Source organism: Pyrgilauda ruficollis, unplaced genomic scaffold (genome assembly GCF_017590135.1).
Source record: "Pyrgilauda ruficollis isolate IOZ18807 unplaced genomic scaffold, ASM1759013v1 scaffold2, whole genome shotgun sequence".
NCBI lineage: Eukaryota > Metazoa > Chordata > Aves > Passeriformes > Passeridae > Pyrgilauda > Pyrgilauda ruficollis.
In genome coordinates, this window is record NW_024519206.1 from 18,201,522 (window position 1) to 18,220,736 (window position 19,215).

The window sequence follows — 19,215 nt, forward strand, 5'->3', positions numbered from 1 at the left end:
AAAAAAGTTCAAATTACTACTAGAGAGCAAATATGCAAACGTCTCTGAATCGCTATTTTCAGGAAGTAATTACTGTAAGAGGAAAGCTGTTGTAAATGTTATTTTGCTCAGTTTTAAAGTACAAATAGGTCCAAAAGACCTCTTAAAACAGACTTCTTTGCTGTTGTTCACAGACATAATGAAACCTCAGTGATGCTGGTGAATTAACAGTGTTAATTTTTAGCTGTGACACAGCTCACTTCCCAGCCCTTCCTATGGAACTCATTATTCAACAGTTCAAAGACGGGAAAACAAACACTGCTCTTCAACTGATGACAAAATTAAAAAAAAACATTATTAAGAGAAGCCATTCTCTAGTTGACTTACTATGAACTGATGACTGGCTGATTAAAATTAAGTGGTAGACCAAAGGTGTGTCTCTTTTCCCTCCTTTTACAGTAACTCACATTAAGTCCAGTAACCTTCCAGCTATTTATGAAAACTAAAAAATAAAAGTCTGAATAACACAAGGAAAATAACAGGGGAATGTAAACAGAAAAAAGCCACCTATTAGAAAATTAACACAGCTCCTCACGCTCACAGAAGGCAAACCAAACTCAATCATACAGATGTGTAAAATGTATTCAGACTGCAATATTCTGAATTACTAGAGAAGTGATACAGACCACATCCTATAGTGGAATGGACCAGGAAGATTTGGGTTTGTTTTTTTTTAATTTTTTCCTTAATACCAGGAAGCTGACTTCCTTGTCAGGGTTTCATTGACTCTTGTCTCCCAAGACAGAAATCGGTCCTGTTGCAGCCCTGAAGTCATAGTCTGAGAATGTCTTCAAAAGCAAATCTAAGGAAAAAAGTGTCTTTCTGTGGTCAGATGATTTCTTGAACTAAAAAAGCAGGGAAACCCCAGAAAAGAAAAATACCTTAGTTGTTAGTGTTTACCACTCTCTGGAAAGACTTATGGATTAACTGGGAAATCATCCCTTTCAGATTTTTTTCTCTATGAGAAACACCCGCATGAGGAACAAAACTGATTAGAACATGACTTGGAGATTCTAGTAGAAAGCCTTACTAGTGATGATGGTAATAGCATCATGTACTTGAGCTTCATTTATTTGCCTTCTCCTGGAATCTAAAGATCTTGTGTCTGACATGCTGTCACTCCTGTCAGAGAAATGAGAACTGGAAAAACAATTACAGCTATTATTTTACTTCTGATTTCTAAGCACATTTGGAAGATGACCTGTGACAGAATTATCACCATGTGAATTCTCTTAATTTCCCATAAGGAAGTCAGAAAAAGAGATTTGTGTTTGCTTTTCTGAATTAAGTAATGATGAGGCCTCTATACTTCAACTGAAGATAAGAAACTATGACGTAGTTTCTTTCCTTTTCAGTGACTTGGCTGCCAATGTGAAAAGGCAGATAACCACAGCCTCTTTCTTCTCTGTCAGCATATTTCCACTGTTAAATATAACAGTGTGCTCTTATTTATTAAACAAGTGAGGAAGAAACCAAACAAAGCCTCAACTGATGGAAGAACCAAGGGAGATCAGCCCCCCCGCTCCCAACACACACAGGCCTAAAGCAGTCAAACCTACAAGCTAGATGTTGGCAAGACAAATAAATTTCGAGGAAGGGGAGGAAGAGCCTGAAGACCAAAAAGAAAGACAAACCCCCTTTATAAACATAATCTGCCAAGTAGAACTGTGAAGTTTCTAAACAGATGGTAATTTTGCAAAAGTAAAGCTAGTATAACAGTACGTATGCAGAATGCAAATGTTATGAAACTTTTACTAAAAACATTTCAAGAAAGGACAAAAAGTTCTAACAGCTTCTTTCAACTTATCTATACACCTACATACCTTTTTACATATAAAGAAGATTGGCTTTGCAGATAACAAAATAATAGATGGCTGAGCTCTGGCCTACAATTACCAATTACAAGCTCCTAACTACTGTCTCCAGTTTTGCATATCAAACACAACAGAACACTAATGGAGTGTCTGATGCTAAAGCAGTGCACTAATGGAGAACTATCCAGACACAGCTGCAGGTGAACTGAACCTGACCATTTCATCAGTTAACTCCTGCTGATTTTAACAGTTGTGGTTTTAGAAAGCACAAAAGCAAAAATAGAACTGCTTGAAAGCTTCATGATGAAACTAAACTGAGTGCCACTGATAATTGCATCATTCCTAATTCTTTTAATATTTACCTCTAATACTTTACCATGGTTTCAGCTGTACCTATCTCAGGATATCAAACACTGGTTTAAGACATTAACTGAACCCTGACAAAACCAAAGCAAAACCTGCTATGGACTGTAGGTGAGTGAAAGGAAAAGGCCACCATTTTTGACATTTTGCTTATATATTAGATTTTAAAACCATATTCCTTTTTAATTACACAAATGAATGTTAATCAAAGAATGTTTTGCTTGCTTTAGTTAAAAGCTAAAAAGTTAAAAATGCCAAACAAGAAGACAGTCACAACTGAGAAGAAATAAACATGCAGGCAGAGGTAATAGTTATCATATTTCTTTGTGCCAAAAACATTGCAGTGCAAGTGATCCAGATGCAGAGAGCATCACACATGGACAGTTTAAATTTCAATAGTTGCCTGGTGTTTTGCCAATATTTTCCTCTGTCTTCTTTTCCTGGCTGTCCTGCACTTCTAAGTCCTCCTCGGGTGGGTGGATTACTACTGAAGGAATATCATCACTGGCAGGTGACACCAGCAATTCCTTGCCCTGAAGCGGGCTTGGCTGGGCACTTGTGGTTGGGCTGCAGGTAGGGCTGGAGGGTGGTGTGTTTTGAGGGGTGGTTACAGGGGTTGTACACCTTGAGGCTGCCGGGGTCCCAGCTCTTGAAGAAGGAAGAAGGTAACTGAGAAGAACCGACAAACGGCTGTCTCCTCTCAGGGAAAGATTGGAGGCAGAGAGACCTGTTCGCAAAGAGTGGCGGGAGGCTGAAAGGCCTTCCCCTGAGATAAAACAAATGGAACACCATGAGGCTTACAAAAGGGATAGATTATATTAAATTAAAACAAAACAAAACAAACCCACACAGATACAAATATGCATTAACAATTTACATAGTAAATTGCAAGCTTTATGGGCCAAAGTGTCATACTCATGCAAGTAAGATAAGAGATAAGAGCAGATCTGATACCAGACATTAGGAAAGTCAGAAATTACTGAGGAGTACTAATTGGAATCCCGAAGATCTGAGGGAGAAGATATTATCTTAAGTCAGAGTAAGACTGGTTAACAAAACAAAATTTATCTCTTGAAACTGACTCTTCAATTTTTCTAGAATTCTTTATTCCAAATTGCACAGCAGCTGTTAATCCATCAAAAAATAAACTAAAAATTAATTAGCAACCAAAATATTACAAGACTTCTGTTAACTCTATCCATTATATACAAAGAATTATTAGTTTTTAAAAAGCGATCATGACCAAACATATCCAAATGTGTTAAATGCAACTGTCTTCCAATAAAAGTCTTGTTTTACTGAGAATTTTCCCAGGCAGCTATAGTGTAATGTACATTTTTCAAGAGGGCACAAAAATGAGATACACAGCCCCTCCTCCATATATCCTCTTGCTGTGACGTACCAATAGCCCCATATGGCTAAAATCAAACATTTCTCCAAAATCCCTTGTTACTTTCGTTGCTCTAGTTTCCATGTCCCACTAATTTCTTATGAAGAGAATACAGTCTTGTGATGGTTCCTTCAGACTGGAGTTTATAGTGGATTTTTCAGTTCTTCCTTAAGCAGGAAGAGAGACTGTTTATGCTCGTATTAGTACTTCCATTAAAAGATTTAGTGGTACCATTTCTCCCATTTGCCACATAGACTTTTCCTGGGATGACCAGTCTCCTTGAAAACATTACTGATAACTTCTCCTACAACCCCTGAAATCCAAAACATGCTGGTTTCATGTACCATGCCATCAAACAAAGAAACAGGAAACTAGACACATTTACTCTCAAATTTATACCAAGCACTACAGAGACCAGTAAGCTGAACAACCACAGAATAATTAATAAAAAGGAGGTGCAGAAAGCATGCCTAGGTAAAGGTCACATACATTCCCCTCCCCCCAAGCAATGAAAGAGTGGATCCTACAGATACAAACCTGATTTAAGAACAAAAACCTCAAAACTCAACTATTAAAACACCAAAACTGCATAGCATTAAAGAAAATAGGACCAATAGAGCAGATTTGGTTGCCTATAATAATCACTACAGTAATAATTAAATTCCGTAAGTGTACCTGATAAACCACGAACATGTCCTAACACACACAAGCCCCTAAGGAGCCTAAGAACTAATATGCACATATGCATGTTTGGTTCACCAGCTTATTAGAGGGTTAAGCATAATAAAAAGAAAAGTAAATCAGTACATGCTGACAAGGAGCTCATCATATTATACTGGTTTCTTGCTTCAGCATATATCCCATAATCTCTCATAAAAAGAGTAGTAAGAATAAAATGCTCTAAAAAATGGAAGTTATACATGAAAGATAACTGGCAAGAAAGATTATACCTGGGGATACAAGTGTTCAAGGATGGGCAAAACCAAGTCTGTGTGTGTGAAATTTTCATGTTTGCTGAACAAAACATGTAAGTCAGGAGTTACAGGAGACATTATGCTCTTAATCAATTAGCTGCATTTTCATTCTTAAAAAATAGATCTGAAACTATTAGAGAAATATCTAAGCATAAGTCATATATGCACTGGCTAACAAAACAAAACTATCAGGAAGCTCAGGCATTCACTGGAAAATACTCCAGCATATGTAGCTCCTAACAAGCACTTAACTAAGTGAAACATACTCTAAGCAATAAGGCATCTTTCAAGACAGAAAAGGAAGTTCACTTCAAGGACTGATTCATGGAATCAGAATTCAGTTTTCACCACAGTAAAAAATTTCATTTTTTCAGAGTAAAAAAACCGTATGTGTCTTACTTAATGCAAGGCAAAAGAAAACAAAGAAAATAGAGGCCCCATAAAAACACATGAATACAAGTAAGCTGCTATGTAGTACATATTGCTATTTAGAATTTGGGACTGGATGTCTAGAATATATTTTCAGGAACTGGTTCAAAAAAAGATACAGTGCAGCTTCTAAGAGCATTGCTAACACCTTAGTTGGGTTTGGGATTTTTGTTCCCAGTACACCCTTCTCTTCAAAACAAGATAAAAATAAAGTGTCCTAGTTAACAGTACTACCGTCATCATTGGGATAGCAAACTTCTTTAAAATGAACATAACACTGTGTTAAAACACAGTAATTTTCAGCATCACTGAACTCAGGATCACTAAATCTCTTGTGCAAAGACTGCAAAAGCAAGTAGGATCCATCTGACACATGTGTAAGTTATGCCACAAAGCTGAAGTTCCTCAAACATTGCACATTTTATTTAAGCATATACAAAAAAATATCAGGATCAATCTATGTCTACTACTATGCTTCAAAATAATAATGCATGCTGTGGTATACAGGCAGGAGTAGAATATTTGAGTAAATTAAAAACATCACCCACAGCTACACATCACACACACTCTTATTGTTAGTTCTTTGCTCATCAAGAAGGAAACACTTATCTGTTATTACCAGCTGACCTTTCCTTCATCTCCCAGTGAGAGCATCATTTACCAGGTTAGTAAGAACTGGAGGCTACAACTTATCTCACCATTTCGTTCAAGCAAGTGAGGGTCAGAATGTTTCTTGCCTATATCTGCGAAAGACCGAACTAGAGGAATCCGACTGCTGAATTTCTTCTCATTCTGATGATGGTGCCTCTTTAGAAGAGCCTCTCTCACATTCTCTCTTATGGATTCATCCAGCTGGCCAGAGGCAATCATGTTGTCCAAAACCATATCTACATAATAATAACAAAAGAAGAAAATTATATAGGTAGCTATCAAATCTCTCTTTCGCCTCACTCAAGCACTGTAGTTGCACCAAGTAATAAAAGAAAATCAAAATCTGTTTAAAAGAGAAGTCTTCTCTTTAGCAAAACCATCTTCAAGAACCCACAGGAAATTTTCAGATGTCACTAAACAAGCAAATGTGAGAATAAGAAAAGCACAACATGCAGATCCAAGAGAGGGTATTTATTAGTACCATCATTTCAAGAAATGTAAGGTACTAAGGTACTTAATATCTTATAATTTGAGCCATTTACTTCAACTTTCAATGGAAACTCACTTTCAAAAAAAGTATTCATTGTATTCAACAAACCTACACTAGGAGTGAGTACACAAAGACAAACACAATGGAAAACAGATTTATGACAGTTTTAACCTGGTGTTCCCTACTTTTAAAAGTATATTCAACTACATAAAAGTGAAAAGTTGCTATAGAATGAGATGAATTACACAACTCCTGTCATCTTCAGATGCTCTGCTGAGATCCTTTACTGAATTTCATGTGATTCACATGCTTTAGAAGAGGAAGTATGAAACAAAACCTAGGTATATAACCTAAAACTAACTACTCATCTGTCAAACAACATCAAGTTTCAAAAGGGCATCTCACCAGTATGCTCACACCAGGAAAGAAACCCTAGATATCAGGAAAAATATCTACTGTGTTTCTTAATTTTTTAAAATAGTAAAAAATATAAAACAAATTCATGAAAGACCTCAACCTGCACAAAGAAACACAAACCTATGTGACAAATTTTTAAATATATTTTCCCAGTTTTAACTAATGTATTGAGACTTAACTGCATTGTTAAACTGAAATTGCATAGAACTTCTCACAACGAAAAATGTTAGGGCTCAGGGTAGGGCTCTGTCTTGGCTAACAGAACAACATGCAGTAAAGTGTGTGTCAGTACACTGCAGCTTCTTTCTGAGATCACTGGTAACACACAGCCACTTGTTACAGGTTCTCAGAAGGAAACCTGCCACCCTCCCTCTCCTGTTATGAGTAACAAACAATATTACCTACTGGGTATTGCTGGCTCCTGGAAACAAGACAGCACACTTGTATACCAAGCACTGCTAAGCCACATGCTTCACAATGGCACCTAAAATTAACTTGAAACAAATTCACATAATCTCTTAAGGCATCCTAGTTGCAACTCAAGTGCCCACTACCCAGAGTGCTGGTTACATGGAATTAAGCAACTACTTTCCTTATGTATTAAGATTATTGCTAAATTCGATTACTAAAAATAAAATTAAAAATTGAATGTTACATTTACAAAGATGTATTGAACACTCTTGCTCAGTAAGTCAGAAAAATAGGAAGGGAATACCAATTTCCTGAGTGAATTTCAAGGATTTCAAAACAAGAAAACATTTCAAGTGCTGCCAAAGTTTTTAAGGCCAAAACACCTTGTCCTTCACGCAGATGTTGGTCAACCCTAAGTCTAATATTATTCCTGAGAAGGCATTCCACTGTGTGGTACCTGCAGCAAGAGATACCAGGAAAATTATGTAGAACTAATTCAAAATTCATTTAGGAGCAAGCAGACATATATAATATATGTGCATGTATATGTATATATATATATATATATATATGTGTGTGTATGCAAGTCTTCAAAGCTGCCTGTATTGTATCCAAAATGACCATGTGATTAGTGAGGACACTCAACAAAGTAGGTCAAACAACATGTACAGCATTTATTTCTGCTCACCTCTTATAAAGGTGAAAAAATTACCAGATGTGCAACAATCAAATGCACTAATGGCATCAAGTTAACATCAGCCAAAATATGACTAATAATTATGGTACTAAAGTGCACAAATAACTCCTAAAATGTTCTGGCAGATATTTACAATTCATCTGTAGAAACAAAGACAGAGAACACAATAAGGGATTACAACATAAAGGCAAGCTCTGGGCCTCATCCTAAAGTACATACTAAGGAGCTCCTACTCATCCACTTTTCTAAGTGATGTTTGCAGGACCAGCTCCTCTCAACCAGACCAAGAGAAGTGCAGCAAGCATGCACATACCTGTTTCTTCAACACAGTATTTTCAAGAACACAGACATCACCAAAACCACCTCAAGTTATACACCAAAATTTAGGAATAAAGTATTTTTAAAAATTTTTGCTGCAACCTGCTATCTCATCAAGTGTGTTTGCTCTCATGTCCAACATGACCGTCCCATTAAGAATACAGCTCCGCAGTTCAAAGAGACTGTGTAGAGACAGAGTCGCTACATAAGGCTTGCTCCATCGATCACCCCCGTCCTCAACATCCTCTTCAAACTTCAGCCACCTGAAATAAATTCACATACACACATTTATATTTCTCCTGGAAAGAAGATTTGGCAAGCAGTTCCACTCTTCCATGTGGATTAGGCATGACGTAGAACAGAAAACCCCAGGAAATCATATCAACTTTCATTTTTTCAGACAGCCCAACTGATTAACATTTTTATCAGGCCTTAATAACCACACTCAACTGTTTTAGTTTTTACCCATTTTGTTTCTTTGGGCTTGACCAATACCTGTCTATTCACATGTTCTTGTGAAGAATATGGCTGTCTGCCTTATTACCTGATTTGCATCTTGATTTCATTAGTATTTTAGGATTAGAAAGCTGTCTGGTACATACCATACAGGATGTTCAAGTCTCCTAAGGCTGCTAAGTCAGACATTTAAGAACTAGGCAATATTGACACATGAAACTCTAAACTGATCTGGATTCCATTCACAGGCATTATGCAAATTAAGTTTCTACAAAAGTTAACATGCAACAAGGTAGCTGGAAGTACTGAATGCTGAAGAACTCATCACAATGAATAGGTAAAAGCAAGCAACTAAACTAGTAAGGGTCAAAACCCATCATGGCATTCTGTAATGTTCAGGCATGCAATTTGCCAAAAACTAATCAAATAATACCCAAGAAAAAAAATAATACCCAATTTTCTTCATGTTTGAGAAAAAAATGATACTAATATATTGGCAATAATATACCAAAAAGATTTCTGAGATTGCAAATACCACACTGCATGGAAGAACACCCATATTTATAACTTGGCATACTCCTACCTTTCAAAATGTTTGGTATGATCAGTTTTAGGGAAGAGAACACAGCACCAGAAAGACTGAGGGTCTCTTGAAATTAATATTGATTCTTCCAGAGTTTGACAAGAAGAAATAAAGTTTTGGGTTGCTGTGCATGAATTGAGTAAACAACTCCTACAGATAGCGACAATTCTAAGCCAAAGCTGGTTTGCAATTCTTTAAAATAAAATTACTGTAAGATATACCTTGAAACAATCTACTCCAAACATACCTAGCGGTTTCTCTCCATTCATATTCTTCTCCATCCCTGAAGCAAAGTTCATCCATTTCAGTGAAGAGATCATGAGGAATGTGTTCATCATCATCTTCAGTACCCAAGATAAATTGCACTCGTTGGGATGGTGTGTCTTGAAGAAAATAAGAAACTAAATAATTAGAAGAATTCACACTTCTGTGAAATAAGAAACATTACGTAAGAGTAAAATCTCCTGCCCTCAGCTAGAAATATGGAGGACAACATCCTCTTTAAGAGGGAAGAGGAACAAAAGAGATATATACATGTCTTTAAAAGAAGGCTCTCTGAAAACTGTGCACTGTTTCTGAAAACAAAACATCTGGAAATCCATGTTTATGAAAATTAATCAATTGTTTTTTGGCTTGTCTACAGATTGCCAATATAAAAATTAACATCACCAGAAAATTTGATTTAAAAAATAGGAATTAATATCCCAAAACACTAGAAACCTTGTTTTCGTTTTGAGAACAAAATAATTCATAGCATCATGACACAAGACACTGAAGAAGAAAAAAGTTAAAACAAAACAGGGTGATGGAAACAAAAAGCCTTACTTACAGATCAGCTGCCCAAGCCATAGTTCAAGACAGTCATCAGTGAGTAGCCAGGCACTGACTGTTAGAGCAGTAATTTTTCTGTGATTTGTTGCTATTATGTAGGATAAAATTTTTCCATTGCATGGTTGGAGCAGTATGTATAAATTAGCATAGGAAAGTAGAAAACTATGTAGCTGAAGTGTCCAGAAAATATTTTAACTTCTCACAGTATAACACCTAAAACTAGACTATCCTTATTGATCAAGTATGTACTGGATATCAATTAATATGAACAAAACTGTAAAAAAAAATCAATTCAACCACATGATTTTAGAGACACTTTTAATACTTATACAAAGATTTTGTTTCAACTCTAGTGAATTTTCATATTACAAGGGTTCAATAAAGGTACTAATTGCAATGTTATCTCAAGGAAGGTCAGAGATAGAAAATCCAGGCAGACCTCAATTTAATTTTTTTTTAAATGTTCTCAAATTTTAAAAATCTTAACTTTGTTCACCGAAACATCACTCTCACAGCTGTTAGATATGAATACACAACTGTAAACTTCTAGTGTAGAAGGATGATGGCCTTTTAGATTTAAACACGAGATCTGAATTACTAACCAACTCCATTACAAACTGAGTTTTGCTTTAGCATTTTTGTTCTGGTATATACCACCATCCAATAGCATCATTCTGAAATGTGCTCTTGAATACGAACAATATTCACTATTAGTTAAGATCTATAGCAGATTGTTTCCATCCCAAAACCAACACACCCCAGAATCCTGTCAAACCCTATGCATGCAATATGCAGAAGCAACCAGAACAGAGAATTTCTGTCAACTTAGCATCACTTGTTTCTTCAACAACTGTACAGCAAGACTCTACAAACATCATGTCCATTATAATAATCTGTATTTGGGAGGGGAAGCCTTGAAGATGGTTGAAACCAAGAACCATAGGAAAATGGTAAAAGGAGATTTGTCAGAGCACTTCCATTTGAAAAATCCTCTGTTTCAGGTACTGGCCCCATGCAGAACATGCTGCCAGTCATTGAAAGGTAATAGTGAACAACATTCAGTGCCCACACTGAAATTCAAACATTGCACCATAATCTGCTCTTTCACAGCAGTTTAGGAACCAAAGTGGACTTAGGGTCTTGAATTAAAACTGCTAAGCGTACTGCCAAATAATTTCATTTCAGAGAATGATATGACAAAATTGTCCTCTCTTGAGGATAATAGATGGGGGAGGGTGGGGGCGGGCACTTCGTGATCCAAACCAAAAACTTATGAGGCAGTGCAATTCCTTTACTAACAGACAGCAAGAAGGCTGAAGTAAATATTTAAATAAAATAAGATCACTGATCAAATTACCATGGCAAATGCTGCTTTTCACAGCTACATGCTTAGTTTCAAAAATCACAGGAAGAAGCATACACGACTACACAATCTGAAAAAAGGTGTCTAATTTAAATAACACAGATTTTCATGCTACAGGAGAGCATTACAAAGCTCTAGTCTAACCTATTCAGTGCAGGCTGCTGAACATTCATGCAGACAGCTGGACCAAGTCCAACAGCATCTGACTTAGATAAAACACAACCACAAAATCCTTGTCTGATTGTACACAAAAAGACATTAATTACAGCGAGAGTAAAAGAAATAGCACAAAACAAACAACATTTAAGCACAGAGTAGCTACTACAAGTTTATCTTCAGGAGACACGAAGAACACACACAACAAACTTCTTACCATATGACGGAGATTCTCGGCCATCCTCTCTATCAGTTTCTTTTTCTCTTTTTCTTCTGTGGTGCCTGTGCCCACGATGCCTATGCCGTCGACGGCCTGGCTTGCCAAGTGGGACGTGAACTCCGATATACACAGCTCTGTGGCCTTTTCAAGAAAGTTTAAAAGGACACAAGAAAACAAAAAATTACCTACTGCCCAAATTTAGTATCTACAGACAAGGGGTTTAAGAATTAGCAATCCAAAAGCACATGACAAAAATTACCTTTAGAGAACTAACATGACCATTTCCTTTCTGTCCTTCCAGGATGCCAAGGAACTAGTGCTAGACTCATTTCTCTGATAATTAGGTCATACTCTTATTCAGTTTAAGAATTCAGTTGTGAAATAAATAATACAGAAGTACAAGCTTGACCTGTAACACTGAAAGAAGCTACTTTATAAAAAATGACATTTTAGTCCTCTTTTTTTGCACGGATTCACATCAGGACAATTGTAAGAATGGCAAAATAATCTCCTGGCTCAGCTTATTAACTTCATCAAGAAATTACCCTTTGTTTAGAGTCTGCAAGTAGTTCTCTATCCTTGAAAGAGCTGCCAGTATGTCCTCAAATAGCACATACCACCTCAAGATGAAACTGATGTTCAATTACACCATTAACTTAGTATCAGGAACATAAAAGGAACTTCTATTTTGAAAGGTATGTCAACACTTCAAATAACTTCCAGAGATGTTGGGGTGGTTTTTTTCCTATTAAAACATTTTCTAGAATGTTTTAACAAATTTAGAAGCACATCCTCAAATTAATGCATACTGCTCTTTAAGACATGTACTTTCAACATCTTGCTTTTCCTTTGACCTTTGACATCAAGACAATGCCAGCATCAACATCTTAGCAAAAGATATCAATCATCTGACTATTATGAACATATTACTACCATGTCTCCTGTAATGCAGATAGCATATACAATAGGCTTTTCATTGCTATTTAAACAAACAATCTCAGGAAGAGACAAATTAACTATAACACTAAATATTCTGTTACATGGTGTTGAAGAGTTATTACAGAAGACCAACATTAACCAAAGGAAAATGAAGTGGTCTTCCAGCTCTTAGACAGATGCAAATTCAGCAAATTTACACATATATATGTGTGTGTATGTGTGTGTGTGTGCGCGCGTGTGTGTCTAGCACACATAAAGATGTTCAAGATTCCTGGTGATTACAGAGCTTTAAAGAAAGAAAAAGTGGTAAGACATCAAGCTTAATTCCCAAAAAAAGAATGCCTAAGCCCAAAAAGAAACTGCTTTATAGAAGTTTTGTTTATTTTTATAGTGCTACATGACTAAAAATACAAGCAAAAACCATTATTCACACAAGTTAAGTTCAACATTTAATTAATTTGGTCAAAGATTCCTTTTCACATAACAGGATCCAATTCTTGACACGCTTCCAACACTAGTTTAATTACAGTTGACTGACTGGCACTATGACCAAATCTGAAATTAAGCATATTAAAAGCTATTTGTTTCCATGTAAGAGTGGAAAAGAGATTAATTTCTTGAAGCACTCATCAGTCCTATTTATAGAAAGAGACTTGTCTTTTGTGAGTTTCTTCCAAAAATACCCAGCCCCTGCCTGGCAGCCTGACCTCTGCCCTCCGTGACTGCTATGCACAGTTCAATTCCCAGAGAAATTAATGCCAATGTGACACCTATAAATCACTGCACTTGGTTTATATATGTAATATGATCAGGGGGCATCATTAACAATGGTCATGTTGCTGATGCTATCATGATACAATAATCTTATGCATAGGGAAAGCAAAAGTATGAGGTTCAAAAATAACTGCATTACTCACCACATTCCACTCAAAGCTGCAACTGAGTGAGCCACCACTCACTGCAAGTGCTGTTACTATGCCTATTAGGGTTTCTGTTTTATTTTACATATTCAATTAGCAGGTATCAAACTACAGTTTATATATACACTCCAACAGTTCTATTTGTTGCCGAAGTGCTGGATTTTTTTGCAGGAACTATTTCTTCCTAAGAGAAACTCTAGCACAGTTCTAGTAATAGAGCATCTTATATAATTGCTTGCTTTATTATTGTTAATAAGACAGTTTTAAGCATGTGTTTTGATCACTACACTAATGAAAAAACAAAAAAAAACCCACTGCAAAAAAACCAACCTTGAAGGAGTCTGAAAGTGCTCAGGATTTTACTCCCTGAGAAATAAGGACTTACATATTTTGGTCTTTCACTGTTCCCACAAATAAGAGTCAAAAATCCCTCACAGATTTTCCAAGGATCTCCATCTCAAACAATATACGTTGCTATTGCAAAAACTGGCATTTGTAATGGTGTGACCATTTCCATAGTCAAAGACCATGCTGCTGCATGGAAGAGAGATGGAAATGATGAGTCTATCTCCTTTTACCTAATTGCACTGACAGAACTTTTTTTTTTTTTTTTCCCCAGTAGAAAACTTTGGAGGAGAGCAGATATGCTGCAAAGACACAGCTAAAAGCTATGGAAAACTGAGCTGAAATAAGCAACAAACAGAAGGTGTTTTTAAACAAGCTGTGTCCACAGCAAATGGCTTTTACTATCATAGAGACCACAGAATCATGTCCAGGTGCCTCACAGCTGCCTCAAGCACACCAAGTGATCATATAGTAATGATGCACTGCCAACTTAGTAACCCAGATGGTCAGTCCACAACCTACATTTTATATTGTTCCACTCCAAAAGGAAGATTAGAAGGAAGCACCTTCCTGCCACCCAAACAAACGAGCATTACACAGAGACAGGGAGCAGTCTAGCCATGGGTTATACCTTGCCCTTCAGCCCACACTGCCCAGAAGTGACTACTGTGAGACCATTTCCTCACATAGACATGGTCTTGCAGGCAAATGTAAACCAAGAATACCTTCCCCAAAGCACTTCTGTATATGCAAAGTGTTCAGACATCTGCAATGCTATTTTGGGACTAATATGAAATGTCAATGAGCAAATGATTTTCAGCATTTATAAAGTAACATGGATCACAATCCAATGCAATTCCATCAGAATAACTTTAAGAAAAAACCTGATGTTGACAAAAAGCCTCTGAAATATTTTTCAGAGCAAGCAGTGAGGGTGGCAGTACAATAGACTAATCAAGAAAAATTTACCTAAAGCAAACCGAAGTTTATGAGTGCACCTGACTGTTCCTTAGGAAAAGGGACCTTCATTCTGGTATCACAGCCATAAATAAAGACATTTCAACTACTGTCTAGAAAACCTGAAACTACTGCTGTTGAGTATACTCTCATGATTACCCAAAAACAGGTTACAGACATATTCAACTTCAAATGTGGGACAAAACTACATAATAAAAATTGGACAAGCTTAACTTTGATTCTAACTCAATAAAGCAAAGCATTGAGAAGCCTTCTAAATATAAGACAGCTGCATTGAGTAGGTCTGCGTCTCCTTAAGCTTCATTATTCAGATAGGATAATAATGTTTGCAGATAGACAGAAAAAGATTTACCTATAAATATAATTTACAAGGGAAAGGAAAACGAAACAAAACCATAGCCATTTTTTAAAATTCATTCCCTGTGAATTGGGTGAAACAAGTTATTTTTCAGATTTCGTATTTTTCAGAAAATCTAGTTTGGCCAAAAAACCAAACCGAAACAAAATAAAAAACAGACCATCAAGAAAGGCAATTAATATAAAATTAATATATCATCAGTGAAAGCAATGGAAAGAAATTTAACTCCAAAAAAGCTGGGATTCAAGTTTCTAGCATGGGGTGTTATTTTTACAAGGGACACAACCTTTACTTGAATACTGTGTTTATAAGTTCAAAAGGTACATCATGTGACCTTCAAAGCTTCATTCACGTAAATGTCTGTAGCACAGTACCACTTTCAAACAAAGCTTCTTACAGAATTACTATAAACCAATAATCAATAGAATTAGTAGACTGCCCAATACTAAATTTAGTAATACAAAGCTCAAGAGATGATTGCTCATTTTAATCCAACATGACTTTATCCAAGCTTAGCTGTTCAAATCCACTGAGAGTATTTACTACTTAAGGCCTTTATCAATATGAAACAAACTTAAGTGTTAGGATCTTGAAACGTGTCTCCATCACATGGTTGATCTCCAATCACATGGTTGGTCTCACTCCAAAAGTCAGTTTGTGTAAAGTCCTATAACATTTACAGAAAAGAAAACGCTCTACGTTTCCTGATTTCTCCCAAGCTCCTATGAAAAGGGTAATAGAAGATTTCTGAAGTCTGAGAGAGATCAACAAAAATGCCCTGATAGCACTAGGCATTCTCTTTTCACACAGAACCATCTTTTTTCTTTGGGTAAATGCCTTTAAAGCTTTATAGAAAGAAGGACATTGTTCTCCATCTTAACAAGGAAAGGCAAAGGAAATCAAGGTTGTGTCTATGTGGATTCTCAAACCCTCTAACTTAGAAATTTGAACTAAGAGTGATCATATAGTAATGACGCATGTAAGGACCATCTGGAGGTGAGCTACCTGGTCCAACCTTGCTCAAAGTACAGCCAACTTTAAAGCTGAAGCTATGGTTTTCATCAGTTTAGTTAGGATGACAGCCATCCTTCTACTAACTTTAAGGATATATATTCTACAGCCTAGCTAGGCAACCTATACCAACCTATAGCAACACACTACCTGGAAAAAAAATCCTAATATCCAACTATCACTTCCAATATAGCATCTTATGTGTGATCCCCCTCACCCTTCCACAACGTACCACTGTGACCCCCATCTTCCCAATAAGCTCTCTGAAAACTAAAACTTTGTGATAAGAATTACTGTTTTTTCTGAAAATCTTCAAATAATGATCTGAAGTTGGATAATTTATTTTATACAGAAGCCTTTTTTAATCAAATGTCACAATCTATCTCATTCTAGCATGGAGCATTCCAGTATGGAAAAACTGGAGTATCTGCAAGAGAGATCCTAATCCATTCGTTAAGATCATAAAAGGGGGAAGAAATCCAGCTGTTTGATGTCTGAACTCACATCACCAAATGCATTACCCTAGTAGGAAAGATCTGGAACACAGCATCTCATTCCTTGGTATTAATTTCCCTTACATCACAGAGAGTACTTGTATGCACAAAAATAAGCTCAACGCAATCTACGAGCACAACTTCTTGTGACCTTTTCTGTCACAAGACTGCTCTGAAGGTGGAAGCACAAAAATGGGAAAAAGGAGAGGGATGGAAGAAGTAAGAGTGAGAACAAAAGTGTCTTTTCTTGCCCTTAAAAATTTCAGAGCCCACAGGATTTCTCCAAATATTCTTGATTCTGGTAAAACTTAAGGAAAAAGAACAATGCCTCTACACACACCGCCCCCCTTGTTTATTTATAACGAAAAATCACTCAAGTCACTAATTTACAAAAAATACTTCTGCTATGCTAATTTTCTAATTAAAAATAATGCCCTATTTCTGAAGGATGCAACTAAATGCACCAATTAGTATTGATAGTGAAGTTCCTGGCACAAGAAAGAAACTAAATATTTCAGAACAAACCACATTTTTCACTTATTTATAAACTTAAAGTTTATAAACCATTTTTATAAACTTCTCATACACATTCCCAAGAAAGAGTCAAATTATTTTCTCCAGAATTAATGTATCAAAATGGAACATAAAATAATTTAATATAATCTTGGTCTCCCGCACATCAACTGACTACTAAGAAGTCCCTTAATTACCAAGGATTCTTCTTGTTAAAGGAACTATTTAACAACAGCTATCTCTTGCTCTCTGAATGAAACATTTGAGATAAAATTTTCTAACCTAACCTGTAGAAAGAAGTAAAGAAAATTCTTTCATGGGATAGCTGCATGCCATGACTGGAATCCAAAGGTTCTCCCCAGTACAGCATATTTTAGAATCCACTACACAACCTGGGCTGTACTCTGAAATCTCCTGCTGCTCCTACCAATTCAGTCTCTCTGAGAATACACTCTTTATACTTGAACTGATAAAACTAAGAAGCACAATCCCAAACCGTAGTTAGCACAGCACAGGGTACAGTGTTCAGGAAGAGTGTTTTCTCACTATGTGACCAAGATTGGCATATTATGCTGACAAAAACAGTAAATGCCAGATTTCTCATTACACACAGAAGTGATTTGTTTCTGACTTAAAACCAAATGAGATCGTAGGGGCATTATAGAGAAAAAGGCACTGAATACTTCTGTTAGATCAGTGATATTCAGGAAGGCATTACCAGCAACTACATTAAACATGCAGGTAGAAACAAGTAATAGGAAAAGCTTAGTGCTGGGTGGCAGTGCCACACAGGGATTCTGGCACAGACTTCCACCTGTGGCTCACTGCCAGCACTCATCTCCCTTGCCAGGGAAAGGAGCCAGCCCTTGGTACTGATGGGAGGGAGGACAAGCCATCCCTGCACCGCACAGCCAAGCCAGACCAGAGCTGGGCCCCATGCTTTATCCGAGCTGAGGATCCTTGGTGCAGCCTGTCTCTGCAGCAGAGCAGAGACACACATACAGGGTAATTTCAAAGAGTTGTTTCTGTTGGAGGAGAGAAAACCTAGAAATAAGCAATTCAAGTGGAAGTCTCATTAGCATTCAAGACTAGCCCTTTGTCCACTAAACACAACATAAAACCACAGAATGGTTTGGGTTGCAATGGATCTTAAAGATCATCAGTTCCCATCCCCCTGGTAAAGACAAAAGGCTTCCACATTCTAACACTGTTCTTGTTAAGTATTTCATAAGAAACTTCTGAAACGAAAATTTTCTGACTTCACCAACAGGTCACAAATACATTGTCAAAACAAATTTGATCACACCCCTCTTTTGTACAAGTGCTTAAATGGACTGGTTTGCCAAATGCATCTACTGGTATTTACAGAAGCAATCTTGCTTCACAGAAGGGTTACTCATTCCTGAGAAAAACTCAAACGCTCTTCTTTTTTATTTATTTTGTGAATAAAAAACAAGGTAAATTTAAAAGCTTAAACCGCTATGAACACTAACTTTCAGTGAACTGCAAATAGAGAAATCATCCATACAGAAATTGTTCTAATATCCAACAAGGCACAAGTTTAGTCAATTTTTGGAACAATTTATTTTTAAGGCATTAAAAAAAGGTAAAGGTTATGAAAAGTCATCAAGAAGTAACAGGTTGCAGAATCAAGTAGTCTCTTCTGCCTCATCTCAAAAATTTTATATTTGAGTGATCTGGGACTATCGAGTTTACTGCAAGTTTTAAGTTTTGGTTCGTGCTGTTTGATAGATTTTCAGTTTTGTGATCATATTATTTAAATAATAATTTTATGTGTGTTTCAGTTTATACAACTATTACAGTTTGCAGTTAGCTGCCTTTTTATAAAATTTCTCATACATCAGAGCAAAAACATTACATATTGTTCCCTTAAATAAAAGAACTTAGGGAAAAAATCATTAGGACACAGTTTATGTCAAACACTTTTAAAAAGCTTCAAATTGTGAAACAGTTGTACAGCAAGTCTTCTACTTAGATACCCAATATTCACCTAAAGGGAGAAAAAATACAGGATTATTTGATTACTTGACCTTG

At 36.4% G+C, this 19,215-nt stretch overlaps 1 protein-coding gene across 10 annotated transcripts in view; it reads right to left on the bottom strand.

The window, feature by feature from the left end:
* Positions 1–19,215, bottom strand: part of SLC4A7 (solute carrier family 4 member 7) — a 92,199-nt gene that overhangs the window by 33,496 nt on the left and 39,488 nt on the right. For 6 of the 10 annotated variants that reach the window (XM_041466137.1, XM_041466134.1, XM_041466140.1 and 3 more), the window contains exons 3-7: positions 11,600–11,743; positions 9,280–9,415; positions 8,096–8,256; positions 5,708–5,896; positions 2,620–2,982 (exon numbers count right to left, since the gene is read on the bottom strand). In XM_041466137.1, coding sequence (XP_041322071.1) covers positions 2,620–2,982; positions 5,708–5,896; positions 8,096–8,256; positions 9,280–9,415; positions 11,600–11,743 — 993 coding nt within the window. The remainder of the gene's footprint in view (positions 1–2,619; positions 2,983–5,707; positions 5,897–8,095; positions 8,257–9,279; positions 9,416–11,599; positions 11,744–19,215) is intronic. The other 4 variants (XM_041466141.1, XM_041466136.1, XM_041466144.1 and 1 more) reach the window with 2 other exon arrangements.